At 52.2% G+C, this 20,659-nt stretch overlaps 1 protein-coding gene across 1 annotated transcript in view; it reads right to left on the bottom strand.

Annotated features, from left to right (window-relative positions):
* CYTH4 (cytohesin 4) overlaps positions 1–20,659 on the bottom strand; it is a 29,274-nt gene that overhangs the window by 1,489 nt on the left and 7,126 nt on the right. Inside the window, exons 2-12 of the mRNA XM_010860624.1 lie at positions 18,261–18,343; positions 16,341–16,405; positions 14,954–15,020; positions 13,334–13,452; positions 11,530–11,610; positions 9,817–9,929; positions 7,573–7,721; positions 2,591–2,702; positions 1,114–1,190; positions 583–654; positions 1–48 (exon numbers count right to left, since the gene is read on the bottom strand). Of these exons, the coding sequence (XP_010858926.1) occupies positions 1–48; positions 583–654; positions 1,114–1,190; positions 2,591–2,702; positions 7,573–7,721; positions 9,817–9,929; positions 11,530–11,610; positions 13,334–13,452; positions 14,954–15,020; positions 16,341–16,405; positions 18,261–18,343 (986 nt within the window). The remainder of the gene's footprint in view (positions 49–582; positions 655–1,113; positions 1,191–2,590; positions 2,703–7,572; positions 7,722–9,816; positions 9,930–11,529; positions 11,611–13,333; positions 13,453–14,953; positions 15,021–16,340; positions 16,406–18,260; positions 18,344–20,659) is intronic.

Below are 20,659 nucleotides of genomic sequence, written 5' to 3'. Positions count from 1 at the left end.
CTTTATCTTCTGGCCCCGGCAGCTGGGGTTGCACAGCTCCAGGCAGAACTGTGGGGAAGTGGCCAGGTGAGGGCAGGGCAGGGGTGGGAGGAAAGGGCAGCCGTGTGGGCTCTCGGGGAGGCTCGGAGAGGTTGGAGAGGCCTAGACACTTGGGCAAGACCAGCATCTGGAAGAGCAGCAGGATACACCTGACTGCCAGGCCCTCCTGTGAGAGAACAGGCAGCTTCTCATGTTGAGAACTTACTATGTGCCTGACTTGACCTGAATCCATGATTCCTCTTAAAATCCCCAGTTGACAGATGGGGAAATAGAGGCTCAGAAAGCAGCAGAGACTTATTGAAGGTCCCAGAGCCAGTATCAGGGGCCAGGCTCTGAGAGACAGTGTGGCCAGGCCCTCTTGATGCCTCTTGACGCCAGGATCCCCGTCCCTAAGAGGGAGACTGAGGCAAGCCTGAGCTACTGGAAGGTGTCACAGGCATGGCCTCGCCTCCTGGAGAGCCCAGCCCAGCCGCCCTCTCCCTGCACTCTGTTTTGGAAATTCCTACAGCTGTTCTGGCCTGAGGCCACCTCACTGACACCTACTGGCTTCTTGGGGTCGTCCACCTTCTGCACTGAGAGATTCTCAAGGGGTATGATTCCCCGGGGCTCCTTGTCCTGCAGGAGAATAAGAAGAAAGATCAGGATCAGCAAAGGGAGTCTCGAGTCAAGGGCAGGGAGTGAACTTGGAAGTTTTGTTGTTTAGTCACTAAGTCGCCTTCAACTCTTTTGACCCTGTGGACTATAGCCTGCCAGGCTCCTCTGTCTGAACTCAGCAGCACCCCATACCCAAAGAGGAGTGTGCCCATCTTCCCTAGACTCTGACAAGCCCTGGAGAGGGCAAGGGAGCAGCATGGGAAGAGCCCTGGCTGGGAGTTAGGAGGCCGGACATTAAGCCCCAGCTCTGCCTTGTACCTTGGCCCAGCCCCTTCACCTCTTTGTAGCTGTTTCCCCCATCTGTAAGATGGGTGTGGAGGAGGACCAAATGATCTCAAAGAGGCCCCAGCTCTACAATGGACTGCTTAGTGAGAATCTGGAAAGGGTTTGAGGGGAGGGACAGGGTAGGGTAAGGCTCACAGTGGTGAACTCGAAGTAGTAGAGGCAGCTATCTGTCAGGATGAACCAGCGTCGTTTCCAGGTCTTCACGCGGCCACCTACAAGAGCCAGTGATGGAGTCAGTTAGCCCTCCTCTGCCCTGGGCTCCAGCACTTCTCTCCATGGAAGAGCAGGGCCTCCGATGCCCACCTCTGTGCCCCCACCCTAGCCCCCTAACCCCTAGCTTCCCACACCTCCCCCTTATCTATCTCTCCCCCACTTAAAAACCTGAGGGGTTCCATCACCTCCAGGCTGCACCAGAGCTCCTCCCTGGTCCGGCCCCAGGGGCAGGCTGGCCATTCCTATACTTTCCTCCTGCCCTCACCACTCTGTTCATCCCTTGGCTGGCTCCCTGCCTGGTGTTGTGCCTAAACCTTTCATCTTTCATTTGCCAGGCAATGTTCAAGAGGATTCAAGAAACATTCACTTATTAATCCCTATGACTACCTATGAGGAGGGGACCATTATTAACCCCGTTTTACAGATGAGGAGATCACAGGGCAGAGAGGGTACATCATCAGCTCAAGGTCTGGCAGCAGAGCTGGGATTTGAACCCCAGTGTCTGAGCCCCAGAGCCCAAGTGCATGGTCATTTCCCCACATGTTTAATCCTCCCAGGGATGACTGTTACCATTCCACAGCTGTGGAAACTGAGGCCAAGGATGGATGGAGGAGCTGGGATCTGTGACTTAGAGCTGCCCTGGGGCTGAGAACTGTCAGCTGGGCAAGAAAAGGAGGTTGCAGTCTGCAGGTGGATGGACTGGGAGGTGGGCCTGGAGAGACGGAGGGTCTGGATGGGCTCCCAGGCCAGGGCCCTGCTCTCACATACGGCGTCTGTCCTCCTCTGGCTTGGAAAGCCTCTGTGCCTGGCTGGCTGCCCCTGCCCAGAGGTGCCCAGCGTGTGTGCGGGTGACAGGCTCAGATGGCCGGGTCCTACAGTTCCGCTGCTAGAACTTGCAGCGGCTGCTGCTGTGGCATCCACCATAGCTCCCCTCTGCAGGCCCAAAGCCCTCCCTGCCCCTAGTCCTGTTGAGGAGAGGCTCCCCCAGCCACATCCTCTCACACTCCCGCCCCCCATCTTTCAGGGACAGCCAGCCATCTGCCCACCAAATTCTGCCACTGGCTGGCTATGTGGCTTGGGCTGGTCCCTTAACCTCACTGGGCCTGGGTTTCCTCAGAATCACTTCAGGAAGACAGATCTGCGGTTGAAGGCCTTATCTATGAATCTGTCAGTTTTCTGTCTCCCTTCCTGCTCATTGTTCCCTCCCCCACTGTCCCCTCATCCCCAGGACAGACGGAGGGAGGGTTAGGGCAAGCAGACTGCTGCCCTGGGGCTCAGGAGACTCTCAACTCCACCACCTGAGGCTTCAAGTCAAATGGGTGCATGTGTCAGCTGTGTTGCGTGAGTGTTGCAGGCACATCAGTGCATGTGCCCCAGAGTGCAGGAGTGTGCGTCTCACCCAGTTTGAGCAGCCAGCCCTCGCGGTCAGGTTTGAAGAAGGTGTGGGTGAGGTCATTGCCATCGTCCTCGGGGATGGAGAAGGGCTCGCTTTTGATGCTGTCGAAGAGGTTCTGCCCCAAGAGAAGGGAGGGAAAGACCCGCTGTGACATTCATCCAGGGCCTGGGTCTGGCCTATGTGGCCTCGGGCAGATCACTGACTCTGTGTGCCTCAAGGTGGGATGCTGATCTTGGCTCTTATAGGCCCCTCTCCTAGGCAGAGACCAGAGATCTCTTCTCAGGGATGGGAATTTCCCAGAAAGCAGATTTCAGTTCTCTGTGAAGGACTTTCTAGCTGTTAGAGCTGCTGAAATATGGAAGAAGCAACTTTGTAGGACAGTGAGTTCCCTGTCACCAGAGGTATGCAAGCCAGGGCTGAGAATTCCCTGTGGGAGAGTTGTAGATGCTGGCAATGATCATCCCTCTGTGTTTTGAACCCCTGCTGTGGGACACTGCCTTCTACGGACAACCTGCCCAGATTTCCAACTGTTTGGGAAAAACATTCTAAATTGTCTAATTCTGCTGATTAAAACCAGGCACAATGCTGGGTCGCCATCATCGACATAATGAAATCATTTCCTTCTGTTGTGTTTGCGTGTGCTGCTGTTCAGATGGTTTCCTCAAAATGTTAAATGAAAAATTTCACAAGTACTGTTCGATTCCCCAAAGTTTTAGAAATGGTGTTTGCTGGTTTTTAAATGTCTTTTCTGATCCAGGAGCTTAGGGGTGGTGGTAGGGTAAGGATTGGGGAGGAGGGCGCTGGCCTGTAGCAAGTTTTCCTGGATTTGACAGAGAGGACTCAGCTGGCTGCGGTGGGGTGAGTGGGGAAGGGCAGGGACCACCTTCCCTTTTTGGAGCCCCCACATTCCTAGAGCAGCCAGGAAGCCCTGCTGCCCCTCCCGTTCTGGCCCAGCCTGGCCCTGAGCTTTCCCTAGTAGCACCGGCTGGTTGAAGGAGTTCTGTTCTTTAAGGCCCGTTCTCTGTCAGCAAAGCTGGCAGCCCATACAAATATTCTGAAGGCCCAAGGCGGGAAGCAGGGGCACAGACAGGGCCTCATCCTTCATGACACCCACGGGGAGCCCCCTGGCAGCTTCTGAGGGCCTTCTACAGCCTACACATTCTGCCCCCACAAGGAAAGAAGCTCTGTTCACCCACATTTCCTGTATCTTGTAAAACCAGGCTCCCCTCACCCCCTGTAAGAAAACACCCTTGCACCTCCCACCAACAAATCAGGCTGTCTTCTCCTGGCTGGGTAGACGTGGTCAGAAAGACAACAGCCACTCATCAGTGGTTGTACTGGCCTTGCGTCCATCCTTCCCCACCCACTCTGTTCTCCTCTGGAGAATCACCCCCTTACTTTCTGTCCAGGTTGCTCAGGGGCTTGACACTGCCCACTCAGCACTCCCTCATGGCTCTAGGAGACAGTGAATGACTCCCATCTGGCTAATTAGAGCATTTCATCCTACTGGTCACAGTGACTGATTCAGAGAGGGACTTGTGACCTACACTAGCGAATAAGCCTTCATTCTGGGACTCTAAACTGTTAAGCAAGATGGAAGCCTGGAGTTGCCCAGGTCCTCTCTGGGAAGCTTGGGGGGAAGCCTGTTTAAGAAGGAAGCCAACTTGGAAGAGGAGGTTGCTCAGAGATGGAAAGAGCAGATTGAGCCCTGACCTCAACAAAGCACCTGGATCTAGCCGAACCTGAAGCTGAACATCAGTCCCCCATCTTTTCATTGACATGAGTTGAGAATTCCTCCAGCTGAGGAAGAAACTGGAAGCTGGGAAACAAGTCAAAATCTGCATTCCCAAATCTTGCTTTCTGGTCTCTGCAGAGGGAAGGGCTCAGATGGACGTGGGTTTGAACCTGGACTCCTCACAGACTGAGCCCCCCTGGCCAGCTACCTCTATTGGAGCTCAGTTTCCTCTGCTGTAAACTGGGGTTGGGGGGGTGGGGGTATGGTACCTGATGCCTGTGGTTGTCAGGAGAACTTAAGGAGCCCAATATACAGTCATTTCTGATGGAGATGCTTGGACAAGAACCCAGGAGGTCTGGCCCTACCCACAGCAGAAGATGCCCCAAACTGACTGTTTCCTTTGCTGGACCTTGGTTTCTCCACCTGTGGCACCAGAGGATGGATGAGCTCTCCTTCTGTCCCCTCTCCTTCTTTCCCTTCTCCACCCCAGGTCCCTCTCTGGGCAGCCCAGTCATGGTGAGTGGAGCCAGGCACTTGAAGTGCTTTGTCTGCTTCTCAGGAGAACAATGTAAGGTCAGTGTCATCAGCCCACTTTGCAGATGGAGAAACTGAGGCTCACACTCAAGGACATGTAGCCATAAAGGCGGAGCTGGGATTTGATCTCCTGTCCTCTGAGTCCACACCCTGTGCCTTTGCCCTGAGTCTTTTAGGCACTCTGCCCTGTCCCCATCAGGATGGCCAGGGCAAGACTCGCTCAACCTGCCTGAGCCCCTGCTCCAATCATGCACCTCTCCAAAGCCTTTCCCACCTGCGTACCCTCATGGTCACAGAGTGACCTCTCTTTAGGTGATGTGTCTGTGTCAATTTAATTTCATAAATCAGATCATTTAAAAATGTTATATGTCCTGGAGAATCCTTCTGCAAAGCCACAAACTGATACTTAAAGATACTTAAAGCTGAGTCCTTGCTTTACACATGGGGAAGATGAAGCCCCAAAAGAAAGCAAGAAGACCCCCGTCCACAGCAGCTTTCTGTAAAAGCCTTGAAGAGCAAGGACTAGGCCAGTGTGGTTCACTTTGTGCCCTGAAAGCTTCTGGATTAATTAGCCAGCCCAGAGGCATAGGTGCTGTGCTAAATACCTTACATGTCTACACTAATCCCATAAGCTGGGAGCTCAGAGAGGTCAAGCCTCTTACCTGAAGTCACACAACTAGAAAATGGAGGAGCTAGCACTTGGATGTGGCTGTGACTCCAACGCTCTGTTCTTTTCCCTGCCTCTTGGCTGCCAAGGAGGATAATAAACCCTTTCCAGACCTCCCAGGCAGAGTTTGAAGCTAAATTGAGATAATAGACCCAAAAGCCCTATGAGAAGAAAGTTACAAGCTCTATACAAATGCAGCGCATTGTTATTAACAAAAGACTTGAATTGGGAAAAATGCCTAAGGAGGGAGCCGCTGAAGGAGGCTCTCCTGGGACAGAAGCAATAAAGTGGCACCTGGGAGATCCAACAGGACTGGTGCTGGCAGGCTGTTAACTCATTACCTGCCAGACCAGGTGTGCCCAGCTTCCTGCTCCAAGTACCACAATGAGATGAGTTTTCAAAGGCCTTTCACATTTCAGGCAGTTTACTAAGGGCTGGGGATTTTAAATAATTATTAATGATTCTTAATAGCGACCTAAGCTACCATTTAGAGCTTGTGCTATGTACCTGGCATGGGCTATGCCCTTTACGTTTTTAAAAATTACTACTCAGCAGCTCTGTGACGCAGGCGTCATTATTCCCATTCTCCTGGTTGAGGAAATGGTGGCCCCGAGAGGGTGAGTCATTACTCAAGGTCATCCAGGAGGCGAACAACGGGGAGATGGGACTTGACCTGAGCTCTAATCTACTCTCAAGCCCTCATTTTATATCATGCCCCCCTCCAAAATAAATATTCTCTGGGGATCAAGGAGGGTGAAGGGCTAAGGGCATGGCTGTTGTCAAACACTGAAGAGCACCAGAGTCATTCCAGATCCAGGCTCTCCCCAACCCCCACCATACTTCTGCTGCGGGACATACACAGGGTGCTAAGCTGCCAGGGTGGGGTTCACATTGTCTCCTCCCCTCCTGCCAGACTCTGACCCAGAGGGAACTGAAACTCTATAGAGCTCTGGGCACCTCTAATCCTAGAAATGAATTGTCAGTTCATTTTTGCTGAGCCAGGCTTTGAATCTCACTCCTGTCTTTCTAAGATAGTTCCCAGCTCCACTTTGCCCATAGGAAGCAGGTAAACTCTGGAGGCTGTTGTTCAAAGCCCTGGACTTGGTGCCCATCACTGTCTGTATGTACCCAGATGGCTACCCAGGATGCCCCTCCCTTTCCCTACCAGGTCAAGTGCTGGCCACTTCCTCTTTCTGGAATGTCCTTTCCCTGCTTCTCCCCTGGGCAAACTCCCACTCAACTTTCAAGGCCAGTTCAAAAGTCACCTCCTCTGTGAAGTCTTCCACGATGGCACCCTTTCCCTGCCTCTGGGAGAGTGATAGTATTGTCCACTGGGTCTCCATAGCTAGGTTCCTATGGTCAGCATAACATGAATCAGGCAGGGCTGGAATTCACATGTATTTTATCTTCCACCAGACCCTTACCTTGGGTTGAATCATCCCTGGGTGCCCTATGCCAGGCCAGAGCCTGGTGCAGTGTGGCAGGGGTGGGGGCTGTTTAGGATGGGATAGGAAGCCTGGGTTCCACTCAACACTTGAGCTGATGTGTAGCCTATGGAAGACCTGTTTCTTCCTCTCTGGAAGAGGGAGGGGTTTGAGCAGAGACTGGGAATTTTCTACTCTGACCCACTGAGAGTCTAAGACTCTGGGATTCCAAGAAATAGACTAGGTGGTGTGAGGCACCCTTTCGAGGAAGGTGTGAATGATGGGTGTCGAGAGCTCCCCAAAGGCTGAGGTCTGGGCAGACCTCCTGGGTGTTCAGTCTTGGACCTCCTTCTTAAGATGGGACTGCTTGCAAAAGCCCATTTCAGGACCAACCTCTTTTGTGACTGTCCACCCCCTGGACAGAGGAACCTGGCTGGCAACAGTCCATAGTGTCGCAAAAGAGACACGGCTGAAGCAACTTAGCACATCTCAAGACAGTTATTGACCTGGGAGGGCCCCCTCCTGGAGAGGTCTCTCTTAGATGAGCCCCTCTTGGGTCATCCGCCCAAAGGCAGGCTCCTCCTGGATGCCTGGAGACCTGCTGGGTGGGGCCACGCCCTCTTACCCGCAGCTGCTCCTCAGGCAGGTCACTGCCGCCGTTGATGCCACGGTTCATGGACACAAAGCGCTCGAAGGGCGGCCTGTCCCGGACGTTGGGGTTGTGGAGGCTGGTGTTGAGCATGATGATGGAGAAGGACAGGACGTAGCAGGTGTCTGCGGGACGCAACAGCGGTCAGAGTCTTGGCCCTGGCCACGCCCCCTCATCCGCCCTAACCCCTCAGGGCGGAGAGTTGGCTGTTTCAATGCCCTGAAGGTCCACCCTGTCCTCCGGCTTGGCATTCAAGTCCTAGCCTCACCTCCCACTCTTCCGGAGCTCCCTGCTGCAAACAAGCTTCAACTGTCAGTTGCCCGAGCCCTTGTGTGCCTCACACCCGGCACTTCTGCTCCTGCTGGGCCCCCTGCCTAGCACGCCCTTTTCTCCCCTTTTCTACCCATTTAAACCCTCCTGCTCTTTAGTCTCCTGCTCCAGCCCTCCTCCCCGCCGAGCCCTTCCTGCCCCCCTGCCCACTCTGTTCTCTGCCTCCTTGGAACTCAGAGGATGCTTATTGTTTGCTACCCTGTTCAGGGCTTGGTCACGTGCTGCTTGGTAATCTTGCTGGCATTGTGGGGCTCCCAGAGCCGAGCTCCTGTTCTATTATTCAGACTTTCACGTGCTTGTGCTCAGGAGCCAGGCTGGGCTGAGCGTTTGGGAGGGAGATGATCGCTACTCTGTGATGTTTTAAAGCCCTGAGTCCAGAGCCAGGGAAGTTCAGCTGTGACCCCAGCTCTCTGGTTGACCTTGAAAAGTACTTGAGTTCTCAGAGCCTCAGCTTCCCCATCTGCAGTATGAGATGTGTCAAGTCGCTTTAGTTGTGTCCGACTCTTTGTGACCCCATGGACTGTAGGCCGCCAGACTCCTCTGTCTATGGGATTCTCCAGGCAAGAATACTGGAGTGGGTTGCCATGCCCTCCTCCAGGGATCTTCCCAACCCAGGGATAGAATCTGCGTCTCTTATGTCTAACCTGCATTGGTAGGCGGGTTCTTTACCACTAGTGCCACATGGGAAGCCCCTGCAATATTTTAGAAGGTTTAACTTTGAAAAAGCTTCATGTTCATTAACGATTTTACCTCTGATAACAGTGGCTCTAATGTTGCTGTTGCTTGCCCTATGCTAAGCTCTTTACATCCCCTGACAACACTAATGAGGCCGGCACTGTTACTGCCCCCACCCATTTTACAGATTAGGAAACTGAGGCACAGGGAGAGTAAGTTACATGTCCCAGGTCACAAGATTAAATAGTTCAACTGTGATTCAAATCTGGTGCTTTAAAATTCCTTCCTTCCTAAAAATATTTATTGAGTAACTAATAAATGCTACAGAATGGGGATTCACTGGTGAAAAAATCTGTATGGTCCCCACCCTTGTGGGTTGTTTAAAATTGTGGGGCTGATAGATATTAAGCAAGCAAATCCCTAATTTATGTATAACCACAAAGTAGGCAAATGCTCTGTAGGACTTGTCCATAGATGCACTGCTGAGAAGCCCCTTTCGCTTCTCTGAGTCTGTATCTGGAAGGATAAGAATACTGCTGATCTCATAGAGTAGATGTAAGGATTACATGACTTGCATAGGTAAAGCACTTAGCATATGGAGAGTGCTTAGTACTTGGACTTGGTTATTGCTATGGTACCTTCAGATCCAGAGAAGAGGCCAGGACAAGCCTGCCATCATTTCTCTCCCATCCTGTTGGGAAGTGTGGAGGACTGATTTTTGCTGATATCCTTCTTATCCACCCTGGCCCTATGCTTCCTGCCCAGTCTGTTTCATGCTTCTGTACCTTTGCTCAAACTAGAACCCCAGTCCCAAAGGCCCTTTCTCCCCCTTTCTTCCTCCTCCGTTTGGAGGCCCAAAGGCCCTCACCTCCTGAAGAGCTCCTATTCATCCTTCAAAACCCCATTCAGAAATCAGGTTCTCAGGGAAGCCAGCCTGGACATGCTGAATCCCCCATCCCCACCCCCAGATGAGACACTGATACCTTAGCACCCCATGCCATTATTTCCTGCCTTCTCTCCCAAGGATCATGCCCTTGGGAGATGTGTATGTAGGCAGCTCTGCCTGACACACACCCAGCAGAGGGTCTGGCACGGATATGGTGCTCAGTGAGCATTGATGACAGGATCTGGCTCCCAGGGTCTGGGTGCTTGGGAGAGACCTGGTGCCTCAGGAGGTAGATTTGCACCTGGCAGGGTCCCCTCCCACATAAGCACCTGTGGACTGGAAGACGCCGGGGTTGCAGAGGCAGTATCGGGAGGCGAAGGTCTCCATCATGCGGTCGATCTTCTGGGCCTCGCCTGGCAGCCGGAAGCTCCACAGGAATTGTCTGGGGACAGGGAACAGAGCCATGGGCAATGGAGGTGGAGGGCTCTCGGAGGGGAGCAAGAGGGCCCCCCATTCCTCCCCTTCAATAAACTGCTCTGCCTCTCTCGTGCTTAGTCTTTTTATCTTGTAAATGGGAGACTCTGCACTTGACATCTAGACTCACAGGAAGGGTCAGTGAAATTTGTGCTGTGAGCACCAAGTCTGCAGGAGGGAGCCAAGAAATGCCTTTCCTTCTAGAATACAGGAGCTTAGTGGACACTCTTCTCTGCCCATCTGTGGCCCAGATTTGTGGCCCAGTCCACTCCAGCCAATGAGGGGACCAATGCAGATTCTCAGATTCTAAGGCCTCTCTCCACCTGGCCACTGGGCCCTGGGATCCGTGGGACCCGGGGGAGGTTGTCTTTCCTTGGCTGAGCTTCCTTTTCTTGGAACTGAATGATATCCACATCTTCCAACTGGATTCACCAAGGTCAAGGGCCATGCCTGCTCCTCTCACATCTCCCACTGAGCCTTGAACACTGGGACTGTGTTTCCTGAGCCAGGGCCTGCTTAGTAAAGGCTTGTTAAATGAGTGAGAAAATGAACAAATGAATAAATGAACGAATGAATTTTGGAGACTCCCAACCTACCCCTCTCCTTTAAAAAGCGTGAGAGTTGGAGGGAAGGCCACATTGCTTAGATAGTGGTGACTTTTTCCTTCTCTCCCTTGCAAACTCCTAATCATCTGTCAAAACCCAGATCAAATGCCCCTACTCAGGAGATGATTTTCCAGACTTCATCTGCAGCAGCAAGACTTACTAAGCCCTTACTATGGATCAGTTCTAAGCACTTTCTTACTTAGTTCTCACCACCCTATGAGGTTGGTACTGTTATTAACCCCATTTTACAGATAAAGAAACTGAGGCACAGAGAGGTTTTTTTTTTTGGGTTTTTTTTTTGGTGACTTTCCCCAGGGGTGAGTAGCAGATATAGGATATGAACTGTGCAGTCTAGCTCCAGAGTTTGTGTTCCTTACCCATAATATTAATGCCTCCCATCATTGTAAAAATGAGTAGCAAAAATAATATCCTAATTAGAAAATAATAAGTAATAATAAATGTAGTACACACTAAGCTATATTAATTAAATAAATAAAATAAGCACTAATTTAAAAAGCAGTGGGAATAGCAGTCATAATAATAGTAATAGTGATTAAAATGATTAAATATTATTATAATAATGATGTAATATAGTAATTAGTAGTAGTAGTAGTAGTAGTAGTAACAAGCCAGGTGCTGATACAGGCAGTCCATGCCTGTTATCTCATCTAACCTCAGCTCTCTTTGGGGATACTGTCATCAATTACTTCTATTTATTTATTAAAAACAATTTTTTGGCCACACTGCACAGCTTGCAGGATCTTAGTTCCCTGACCAGGGATTGAACTCAAGCCCTCAGCAGTGAAAGAACTGAGTCTGAACCACTGGATCCCCAGGGAATTCCCTCATTAATTAATTCTTGCTCCTGATGCTTTGTTTGTGCTGTTAGCCATGTGGATGATGGTGCCCCCAACACCCCTCCAGCCCCTTGGGAGTCAGGCCCCTGCCTCCTGGACCACTCACCTGAGGGCCTGGACGAGGTTGAGGTTAGCAAACTCATGGCAATCTACAAAGGCCTGGAGGACCTGCAGGTTGATGGGGTCTCTGGAGAGGAGACAGAAGGGAGGGTGGGACACATTTGAGCATCTGTACCCGCTTCTAGAGGGGGTTGAGGTGGGGGAGGCCGAGGAGGGGAGAGACATCCTCCTTCTGAATCCAGCCACTCTCTGGTCTGCTCACATGTCTGACCTGCATCACCATCCTCCCACCGCTATCTGCACACCCATGTCCTCCCACTCACAGCAGACACCCCCCCGCCCCACTCTTCTGGCTTACCAGCACTGACCTCAGTCAGGAGGGGGGCTCTGGCTTCGGAGTGGCCTGTCCTGAGTCACTTCCTGTCTGGGTGACCCCTCACAAACCACCAGACCTCCCCAAGCCCCAGTATTCTCATCTGTAAAATGGAGAGAACCATGTCCACCCCCACTTCCTCTGTCTTCTCAGATCTGAAATCAGAAAGCCCTGCCCTTCTTGCCAGCTGCATTCCCAACTTGCTTAGGAGAAGGAGAGTGTTCTCTGAGGTGCCTGGGAGAGGGGGTGCTGGCTTGCTGGCCCAGCTCCACACCTGTCCCCTACAGCAGCAGCCTGTGCCCTCCCCCAGCAGCCAGCGGGATCCCCTCAGAGTACCCCTCGGCCCAGGGCCCTCTCAGGTGTCCCCGCCTGTCGCGACTACTTCCTCCCACGCTCCATCCCTCTGCCCCTGTCTCACTGGCTCGTTGGTCCTTCAGCAGGCTTCTGCCCCAGGGCCTTTTCATGTTCTGTTCCCTCCACCCGAAATGCTATTCCCCTAGAGCCACACTGCTTACCTCCTCTAAATTTCACCTTCTCTGTGAGACCCTTTGTGTCCACACTATTTAAAGTCACAGCCTTTGAAGCACAGTTCCCAGAACTTTCTCATCTCCCTTTCTTGATTTGTTTGTATTCCAAAAAACTTTTAATTTTTTCTAACTTATTTTACATATTTTGGTACCTGTCTTCCCCATTAGAATGTACCTTCCCTGATGGCAGAAGTTTTTTTTCTTTTTAGTTGAAGTATAGTTGATTTATAACTGTGTTATTTTCAGGTGTACAGCAAAATGATTTGTATGTATATATATATATTCTTTATTTTCAATTCTTTTTCACTGTAGTTTACTACAAGATATTGAATATAGTTCTCTGTGCCACATAGTAATTCTTTGTTGTTAATCTGCTATGTATTGTATTGCATCTGTTAATCCCATTCTCCCAATTTATCCCCACTCCCTGCCCTGGAGTTTTGTCTTCTTCACTGGCATAAATCCAGGGCTTAGAGCACTGCCTGGTGCACCTTGTAAACCTAGTAAAGATAGCCTTAAGTCGTGTCTGACTCTTGGGATCCCGTGAACTGTAGCCCGCCAGGCTCCTCCATCCATGGGATTCTCCAGGCAAGAATACTGGAGTGAGTTGCCGTTTTCTTCTCCAGGGGAACTTCCTGACCCAGGAATTGAACCCAGGTCTCCCACATTGCAGGCAGATGCTTTACCAACTGAGTTATGCAGGAAGCACAGTAGATATTAAAAATATCTACTTGTTTTCTAAATGAGTGAAGGAAGGAATGAAGGCAGACATGCTTTGGTTCAAGGTCTGGAAGGAGAGTGATGACTTAACCTGCTCAAGCCTCAGGAGTTACGACTTTCCTAAATGCTTCATTCTTTAGTTACCTGCACACACAACCCACCCCTCACACATACCTGTGCACAGCTGCACATCCTCATTCCCTGCCTTCCTAAGGCCCCACCCTCCTTACCTCTCCCCCAAGTAGGTGCCGATGGCTGTCTTGTTGAGGCCCTCACCCTTGTACAAGAACTGGGCGATGTCCTGGGCGTCGGGGGTCAGCAGCTTGTGCTCAATGAGATACTGGATGCCCTGGAGGTGGTACACAGAGCCTGTAAGCAGCCCCCACCCAGCAGCTGGCCTGGGAAGGGGGAGAGAGGGAGCACCTGTGGCCAGAGCCCTGGGGCCTGGAATTCTAGCACTGGCACAGCTTGTTCTGGGAATTTGTGACCCTCCTTAATTGAAGTTGCCTTTTTAAGGTGATGAGCTCCCCATCAGCAGAGGTATGCAAACAGACATGGGTTCCTGCCATGAACCAGGTTCATGCCAGCTGCTCCCCCAGGTCCCCCTCAGTCTGCCACTCTCTGATCATATGCTTTGATGATTCAATGAATTTATAATTTTAAGATTGAATGATTCAGCTATTCCTTTTGTCCCCTTAATATTTGTATTATTTTAAAATAGTGTTTCATTTTTTTCTCATGAGTAATCTATGTCCATTGTATAAAAATTAGAAAAAAAAACCCAGCTCAATCAAAAGGAGAGGAAATTGCTACGGCTCGGAGGTAGACACTTTTCGCCGGTAGTGCCTTTCCTCCCCTTTCTGCATGAAAATGGGAGTGTGCCTTGCCCCGCTTTTCAGATTTGACAATATCAAAACGTCTCACCTCACAACCCAGGCACTCAAAGCCTGTCATTCTAATTTTAGGAGTTGGAGGGGTTGGGCTCCGGTTTTCTGTGATGATGCCTTTGCATCCCTGTTCCTTTTGGAGAAGAGGCTGCTTGGAAGAGTGGGGATAGACTGTGGAAGGCTCTGTGTGACAGGCAGATGGCCCCGGGGCCCCTCAGAGGCCCCTCCCTGAGGGGCACTTAGGCAGGAATGTGAGTGTCTGTGTGTGTGTGTGGTCTGTGTGGTCCATGTGGATGGGAGCAGGGGTCCATTTCTGTGTCTGGGAACACAGGAGATCTGTGATGCAGAAGAGACAGCCTTCTAAACCAGAGCAGTAAATTTCCAGGGACCCCGTGGCTGTCCTGACCCCACTTCCGTGTGTCAGCTGTGGCTTCCTCCTGTCTCGGTTCCTGCAGGAAAGGAGCCCAGCTGCCACTTAGGTGGGCGAGGGGTGGGGGCTGGGGTTCCTCTGAGGCCAGTGGGGGTGGGGGTTAGACCATAGCTGAGATCTGAGCAGTCAGGGCTCTATGCCAGCATCTCAGGACAGGCTGCCTAAGCTGAGCAACTAAAAGACCCTTCCGGAGACTGAGCCCCAGAGTCCAAAGGCCCGACCAACCAAAGTCCTACTCACAGAGTGGGAGACAGGGGCCTAAAGTCACGGGACCCCAAGTTCATAGACATCATAGAGCCCCCATCATCCTCCTGGCTCCCACCTCAGGCCCTGGGGCTACTTGGCTGTGGGGTGGTGGAGCCCCCAGCCCTGATGGCATGGGGCACTGGACAAGATGCTGAGCCCAGCGGGGCCTCAGTTTCCTCCTCTGGAAAGAAGGTAATTGTGTCGGTTGAGGGGAAGAAGGGGACACTGTGGAGGTGCCCAGCATGCAGCTCCCTTGGCCCCCCAACCCGAGCCCCCGCACTGCTCACCTTCATGGGGTCCATGTTGAATTTCTTGCGTCCAATGCACAGCTCTTTCTCCCTCTGGGCCATGCGGCTGTAGATGGAAAGACATCAGCCTGGACGCCCCTGGACCCCAGGGCACCCCTCCAATCCCCAAGGACGCTTTCCTTGGCTAGAGCCAGTATTCCTTAAGGACCTCCAAGTGGGGTCAGAGTCACCTGGGAGAATGTGAGAAATGCAGGGTCTGGACCCCTTCCTGAGCCAGGAAACCCAATTTCCAATGGGCTCAGCACCAGCATTTTAACCAGCTCTGAAGCTGTGACCTCGGGAGCCAGAGAGGCTCCCGGGGAGAGGATTTAGAAGGGCTTGGAGTGGAAGCAACATAACAAGGAGGCTGGTGGGTAGGGTGGGGGAGGGTGAGGAGAGCATAAGATCTGGAGCCAGACTCCTGGTGCAAATTCCACTCAGGTGCAAATTCCTGAAGTGACTCAGGGGGAGTCACTTCATCTCTCTGGGACTCAGTTTCCTCTTCTGTAAAAAGGGGGGTGACTCCACCTCCGACACTCCAATCATTGTTGAGAGGTTAAAGCATTGAAAACAATGGGTGGTAGGAGCTGTGTAAATATTATGTTACTGTCTTTGTTGGGGCTGGAGCAGGGGATCTAGAGACATGGGGGCCGTGCACGTGTGTGTGTGTGTGTAACAGTGTGTGTGCGCATCAGTGTGCGTGCATGTGTGCGTGTGTGTGTCCTGCTTGGAAGGTGGAGATTAGAGGCATCAGAGAACTGAGGCTGGCAGGGGCAGGGTGGGGATCTTCTGAGACACCAAACGTAGGAGTCAGTGCCCTGGGGCCCTAGGGGTTATGTATGGACCAACCTTCTCATTGCACAAGTAGGGAACTGAAGCCCAGAGAAGGGAGAGGACCAACCGCAGGTTTCAGAGCCAGAGGGCATCTTCCCACAGAAGGGGCGGAGTGGATGACACTCATGAGTGGGGTGGGGTGGACCAGCTTTGGCCTGACCACAGGCATGGCTTTTGTTCCCATAAGGCCTTTGGCTTCCTAGTCCTCATCCTTGGGGCTGAGTTTTCCTTCTCCCTGACCTTTCCCAGGATACTCCTGGCCAGTGATTGGTCAGGGGTGGGGTCAGGTGGGCTGGGAGAGACTTAGGGTGGAGGAGGCAGGAGAACGGGGATTGGTACTGAAGAGAGGGGGCAGTCTGGAAGCAAGGACCAGACCAGACCAGAGGATGGACCGTCAGAGCTGCCGTGTTCCTATTTCACCCCGAAGCCTCCCATCTGGGGGTCTGATCCCCGATTTCACCAGAGCCTGGGCTCATTCACTCTCACTCCTGACATGTGATATCCTCGAGAAACCACTGTGGCAGCTTCCCTGGGTCCCCGGCCGGCCCCTCACCTCTCCTCTGCTGTCTCGAAGCAGTCGATTTGTGCAAACACATCTGCGATCTCATCCTTCAGCTTCTGTGGAGTGGCAGGGGTGTTACAAAGAGGGAGAGTCAGGGGGTGGAGGCCAGGACAAAATGGGCTTCATAGCCCTCTCCACACAACACAACCACTCCCTCCCTGGGCATGACTCCCAGACCTCTGTCTTGAGCTGTCACTAAGGGTCCCTCCCCAGGAAGATCCCTTTTCCAGATGTCTCTTATATCTAATTCTCCCTGGGCTCCTGTCTCAGGGTGAGGGAGTCCCCAGTCTACACTCTATTTCCAGTCTTCCCATCTCTTGCCTCTGCCGCTGTAAGGTGTCCTGCCCTGAGTCAAACCTTCCCCACAAGCCCTCCTCCACCCAGCTGCCATTTTTCTGAAGCACAGCTTGGTGCTGGCCCTTCTTCTGCTCAAACTCTGTCCATGGCTCCCTACTACCTCCGCATCAAGAAGGACAAATTCCTGCCCTGTGATCAGGGCCCAATTCCTCTCTGATTTCCCTCCTTCCATCCATTTGCCCCACCCTAGGCTCTGTGGCCACTACAAGCCAGATTCTCTGGGTGCACCATGGTACAAGACAGCCTAGGCTCTCTTCTCAGGGACTTTGCAATTCCAGTGGAATTTACAGAAGAGGACACTGAGGCCCAGAGAGGTGAGATCATGTGTCCAACATGTCTCCAGGAGACCCCCTAACTCTGCCAACAACCACCACTGGGTAGATGGGGAGGGGTGGCAGCTTGTCCAGCATCCCTCTGCAGGGCAGCAGCATGCGCACCTGGCAAGAGCCCCTGAAGGCACCCCAGCCCTCCCTCTCCTCCACCAAGACCTTGGAAGGGGGCGGGTGATTCCTAGGGCTTTGTCCTGGGACCTAGGGGCATCGTAGAACCTAGAGCTTTTAAGCCCAGTCAGCTCCTGTCCATGTGATCTTGGCCCAGTCACTGAGTGAATTCTCAACAAATAAAATGGGGGGTGGGTTCATGCAAAATTATTAATTGAACACCTACTATGCTCTGACCATTGGGCTGGGGATGCAGTGGTGGGAAACAGACCCAGGCTCCCCTTACATGGAGCTCACGGTCCAGTGGGGTTGGGATCTTGGGACAATTGAAATGACCACACAGAACATGGTCAGAGCAGTGGTCTAGAAAGAGCCTGTCAGGTGGTAGGTACTTGCTGAGGGAATGATCCTGTGCCTTTGGCTTTCTCTGGAATCCTAGGTATATGCGTGGTGGGGTGGAAGGTGGGGTTCCAGCAACTACAGCCAGGGTGGACAGGGTGGTCCCTAAGAGGAGAGACATTTGAGCCAAGAATGAACTAGAAGGAGGAGCTCTAAGGAGGGCTTGGAGAGTCTCAGGCAGAGGGAACTGTGAGTGCAAAGGCCCAGGGGCAGGACCGAGCTGCGTGGCTCATTCCAGGAGCAGAAGCAGAGCCTGTCTCAGAAGGTTTCTGGGAATCAGATGAGCTAACGTCTGAGAGCTGATGAGGTGGCAAAGTGCTAGGCAGATATTGGCGTTGTCTTGACTAAATGGTCTACATGTTAGGAGGGTGGAAGCTGAGGCCCAGGGTGGGGATGAGACCAGATGGAGGCCATGAAGGTGGGGTTCTGCACATAGTAGGTGCTTAATTAATTGCTCCCTTTCTCTGCCTTGCTCTCGTGGCTCTCTCTAGGCCCTGGAAGTGAGCCAGGAGTGGGGAGTCCCCTTGGGAATTCTGTCCTTCCCACTCCTAAGGGCCAAGGCCAAGGCTCCGAGTGGGCAGGAATCTACGCCTGCTCTTGGTCCTGGCTGGCTCAGGAGCGAGTAAGAGTGTTTGCTCATGTGTGGGTGCGGTTCGAGGGCATGAACACGAGTGTGGACAAAAGCGTGTGTATTGTGAGCTGAGTGTGAGCACACCTGGATATCCTCCAGAAGCGGCTTCCGGTGCCATTTGATCTGCTGCAGCTCCTCCGCCTCCCCGCTGCTCAGCTCCCCTGGGTCTGGAGAGAGAAGAATTGGTGGTTCCCTGGCTCTTTCCCAGCCCTCCCCTCCATCCCTCAGCTCCATCCTTAGCCACCTGGCTATCTCTCATTTCCCCAGGGCTCTCCTCCCTCCAGAAACCCATGACTTGCTTGCCCTCTTCACTCAGGCCATGGCTGAGATGCCACCTCCTCCACGAGGCCTTCCCTGACTGCTCTGTCTAAAGCAGTTCTTGCCCCACCCTCGCCTCCCACCAGGTTTTTGTTTCTTTTGCCCTTCTGGGTACAGACTCGCTCAGCCATCTGTTTACGTGCATCATTTGTGTTCTACTCATTCCACTCAACCCCATGAGAACAGGCGCTTCAATAATTTTGCTATTGCTATATCCTCAGCACCAAGTAAGGGGCTTCCTAGGTGGCGCTAGTGACAAAGAATCCACTTGCCATTGCAGGAGACATACGTTCAGTCCTTGATCTGGGAAGATCTCACATGCCACGGAACAACTAGGTCTGTGTGTCACAACTATTGAGCCTGTACCCTTCCACAATAAGAGACGTCACCGCGGTGAGGAGCCTGAGCCCCACCGCTAGAGAGCAGCCCCGCTTACCACAACCAGTGAAAAGCCTGCACAGCAACCAAGGCTCAGCGGAGCCAAAAAATAAATACATTAAAAAAATAAAAGGAAAGAGTCCACCAGCCAATGCAGGAGATGAGGTTTCGATTCCCAGGTTGGAAAGATCCCTTGGAGGAGGAAATGACACCCTACTCCAGTCCTGCCTGGAACATTCCACAGGCAGAGGAATCTGGTGGGCTACAGTCCATTGGGCCGCAAAACATTGGACATGACTGAGCACACACACACACAGCACCTAGAAAGAGGCTGACATAGCAAGTACTCAGTGCCATACTTGCCAGAGGCATTCATCCTTCGCTGTAACTTTATTTCTTCATTGGATCATGTATCTCTCATCTATTCATATATTTGTGTGACCAGGAAGTGGCAATCATTTTCCCTGACATCCCGTTGGCCACCTGTTGTCACATGGCCACAGCTACCTTCAAGAGAGGCGAGGTAATGAGCCTTTAGTAGGGTGGCCCTGATATCCTTACTATAAAGATGAGGAAACTGGATTTGGGGGGACATTTCAGTCAAGCTCAGAGAGGTGAGGTGGGCTGGCCAGGGTTCCAAAGGGGCAAGTTGCTGCCAGGGTGGGACTTGGGTTGGGATGACTACAATTCACCTGGAAATGAACGAAAGGAGACGCGAGTGTGCCAGTGTCCTGTGCGAGGCACTGTGACCGTTTCCCCACCTGGGTCAGCTGACCCATCACTATTCACCCTGCTGTGCTTCCTGTCCCATAACACTCTCCTGGTCAAAATCTCCATGGAATCTTGATTCCTTAGAGGAGAAAGTTCTCGTCTTGGTCCTGGGGCCTCCACAGTCTCCCAGGCCTCTCCAGCCAGCCTTGTTCCCCACCATTCTCAACAAGAGCCCACCAGTGCAGCCTGCCCTCAAATGGCCTAACAGTCTTACTTTCCCACCTTGGCCTCTATAGCTCCTCCACCCTAGGATGCCTCTTCTCGTCTGCTCATCCAAATTCTCTCGACTCTCAAGGCTTCGCTTCAGGAAGCACCTGATCACATTTCTTAAAGGTTTTGCAAATACAGACATGATCTCTTCCAAATAAAAGCAGAGAGACTATCAAGGGGTCCCTTTCCCTACGTCCTCCTGCTGTCGACTGAGCAGCTATCTTGGACTTTGAGATGTCAGCTGGGTATTAAGATGGCAGGGCATCGGGCTAGAAGGAGTCTGGGCTCCAGGCATCCATATGGAGAAGAGTCATTTTTCAATGAGAGAGATAAGTTTTGAGGATGTCTCACTCTCTGTTATTCTGAGCCTTTTTGTTACATCAGCCAAACATGAAACAACTAATACAGTGTTCTTGTCTCTGAAACATGAACCATAACCTAGAGGGTGGTCGTCAGGATTAAAAATGCTGACTTTTGCCAAACACTCTGTGAGTATGTGACATATGGTAAGGGCACAACACACATATGATGGGTGCCACGTTGTGCCTCCTAGCTCTCCCTTGCAGGACCAAGGCACCCACCCGCTCAGTGGCGGCTGTGGGCGTGTGTAACCTGCTGAGGACTCACAGCTGAGTCTGTCCTCAGACATTACCTCAGCCCAAGTGGAGCTGCCTCACCCAAGGATACACTGCTCCCATTGGGCAGGCACTATATAAAAAGTCAAGGCCCCTTGCCTGGTTTGTGGACCAAGCCAGTTTTTAGACCCAAGCCCTATTGACTGAAGGAGAGGCCAAGCCCAGAGAAGG

Source organism: Bison bison, unplaced genomic scaffold (genome assembly GCF_000754665.1).
Source record: "Bison bison bison isolate TAMUID 2011002044 unplaced genomic scaffold, Bison_UMD1.0 scf7180017864468, whole genome shotgun sequence".
Classification (NCBI taxonomy): Eukaryota; Metazoa; Chordata; class Mammalia; order Artiodactyla; family Bovidae; genus Bison; species Bison bison.
This window is presented reverse-complemented; position numbering and strand designations above follow the sequence as displayed.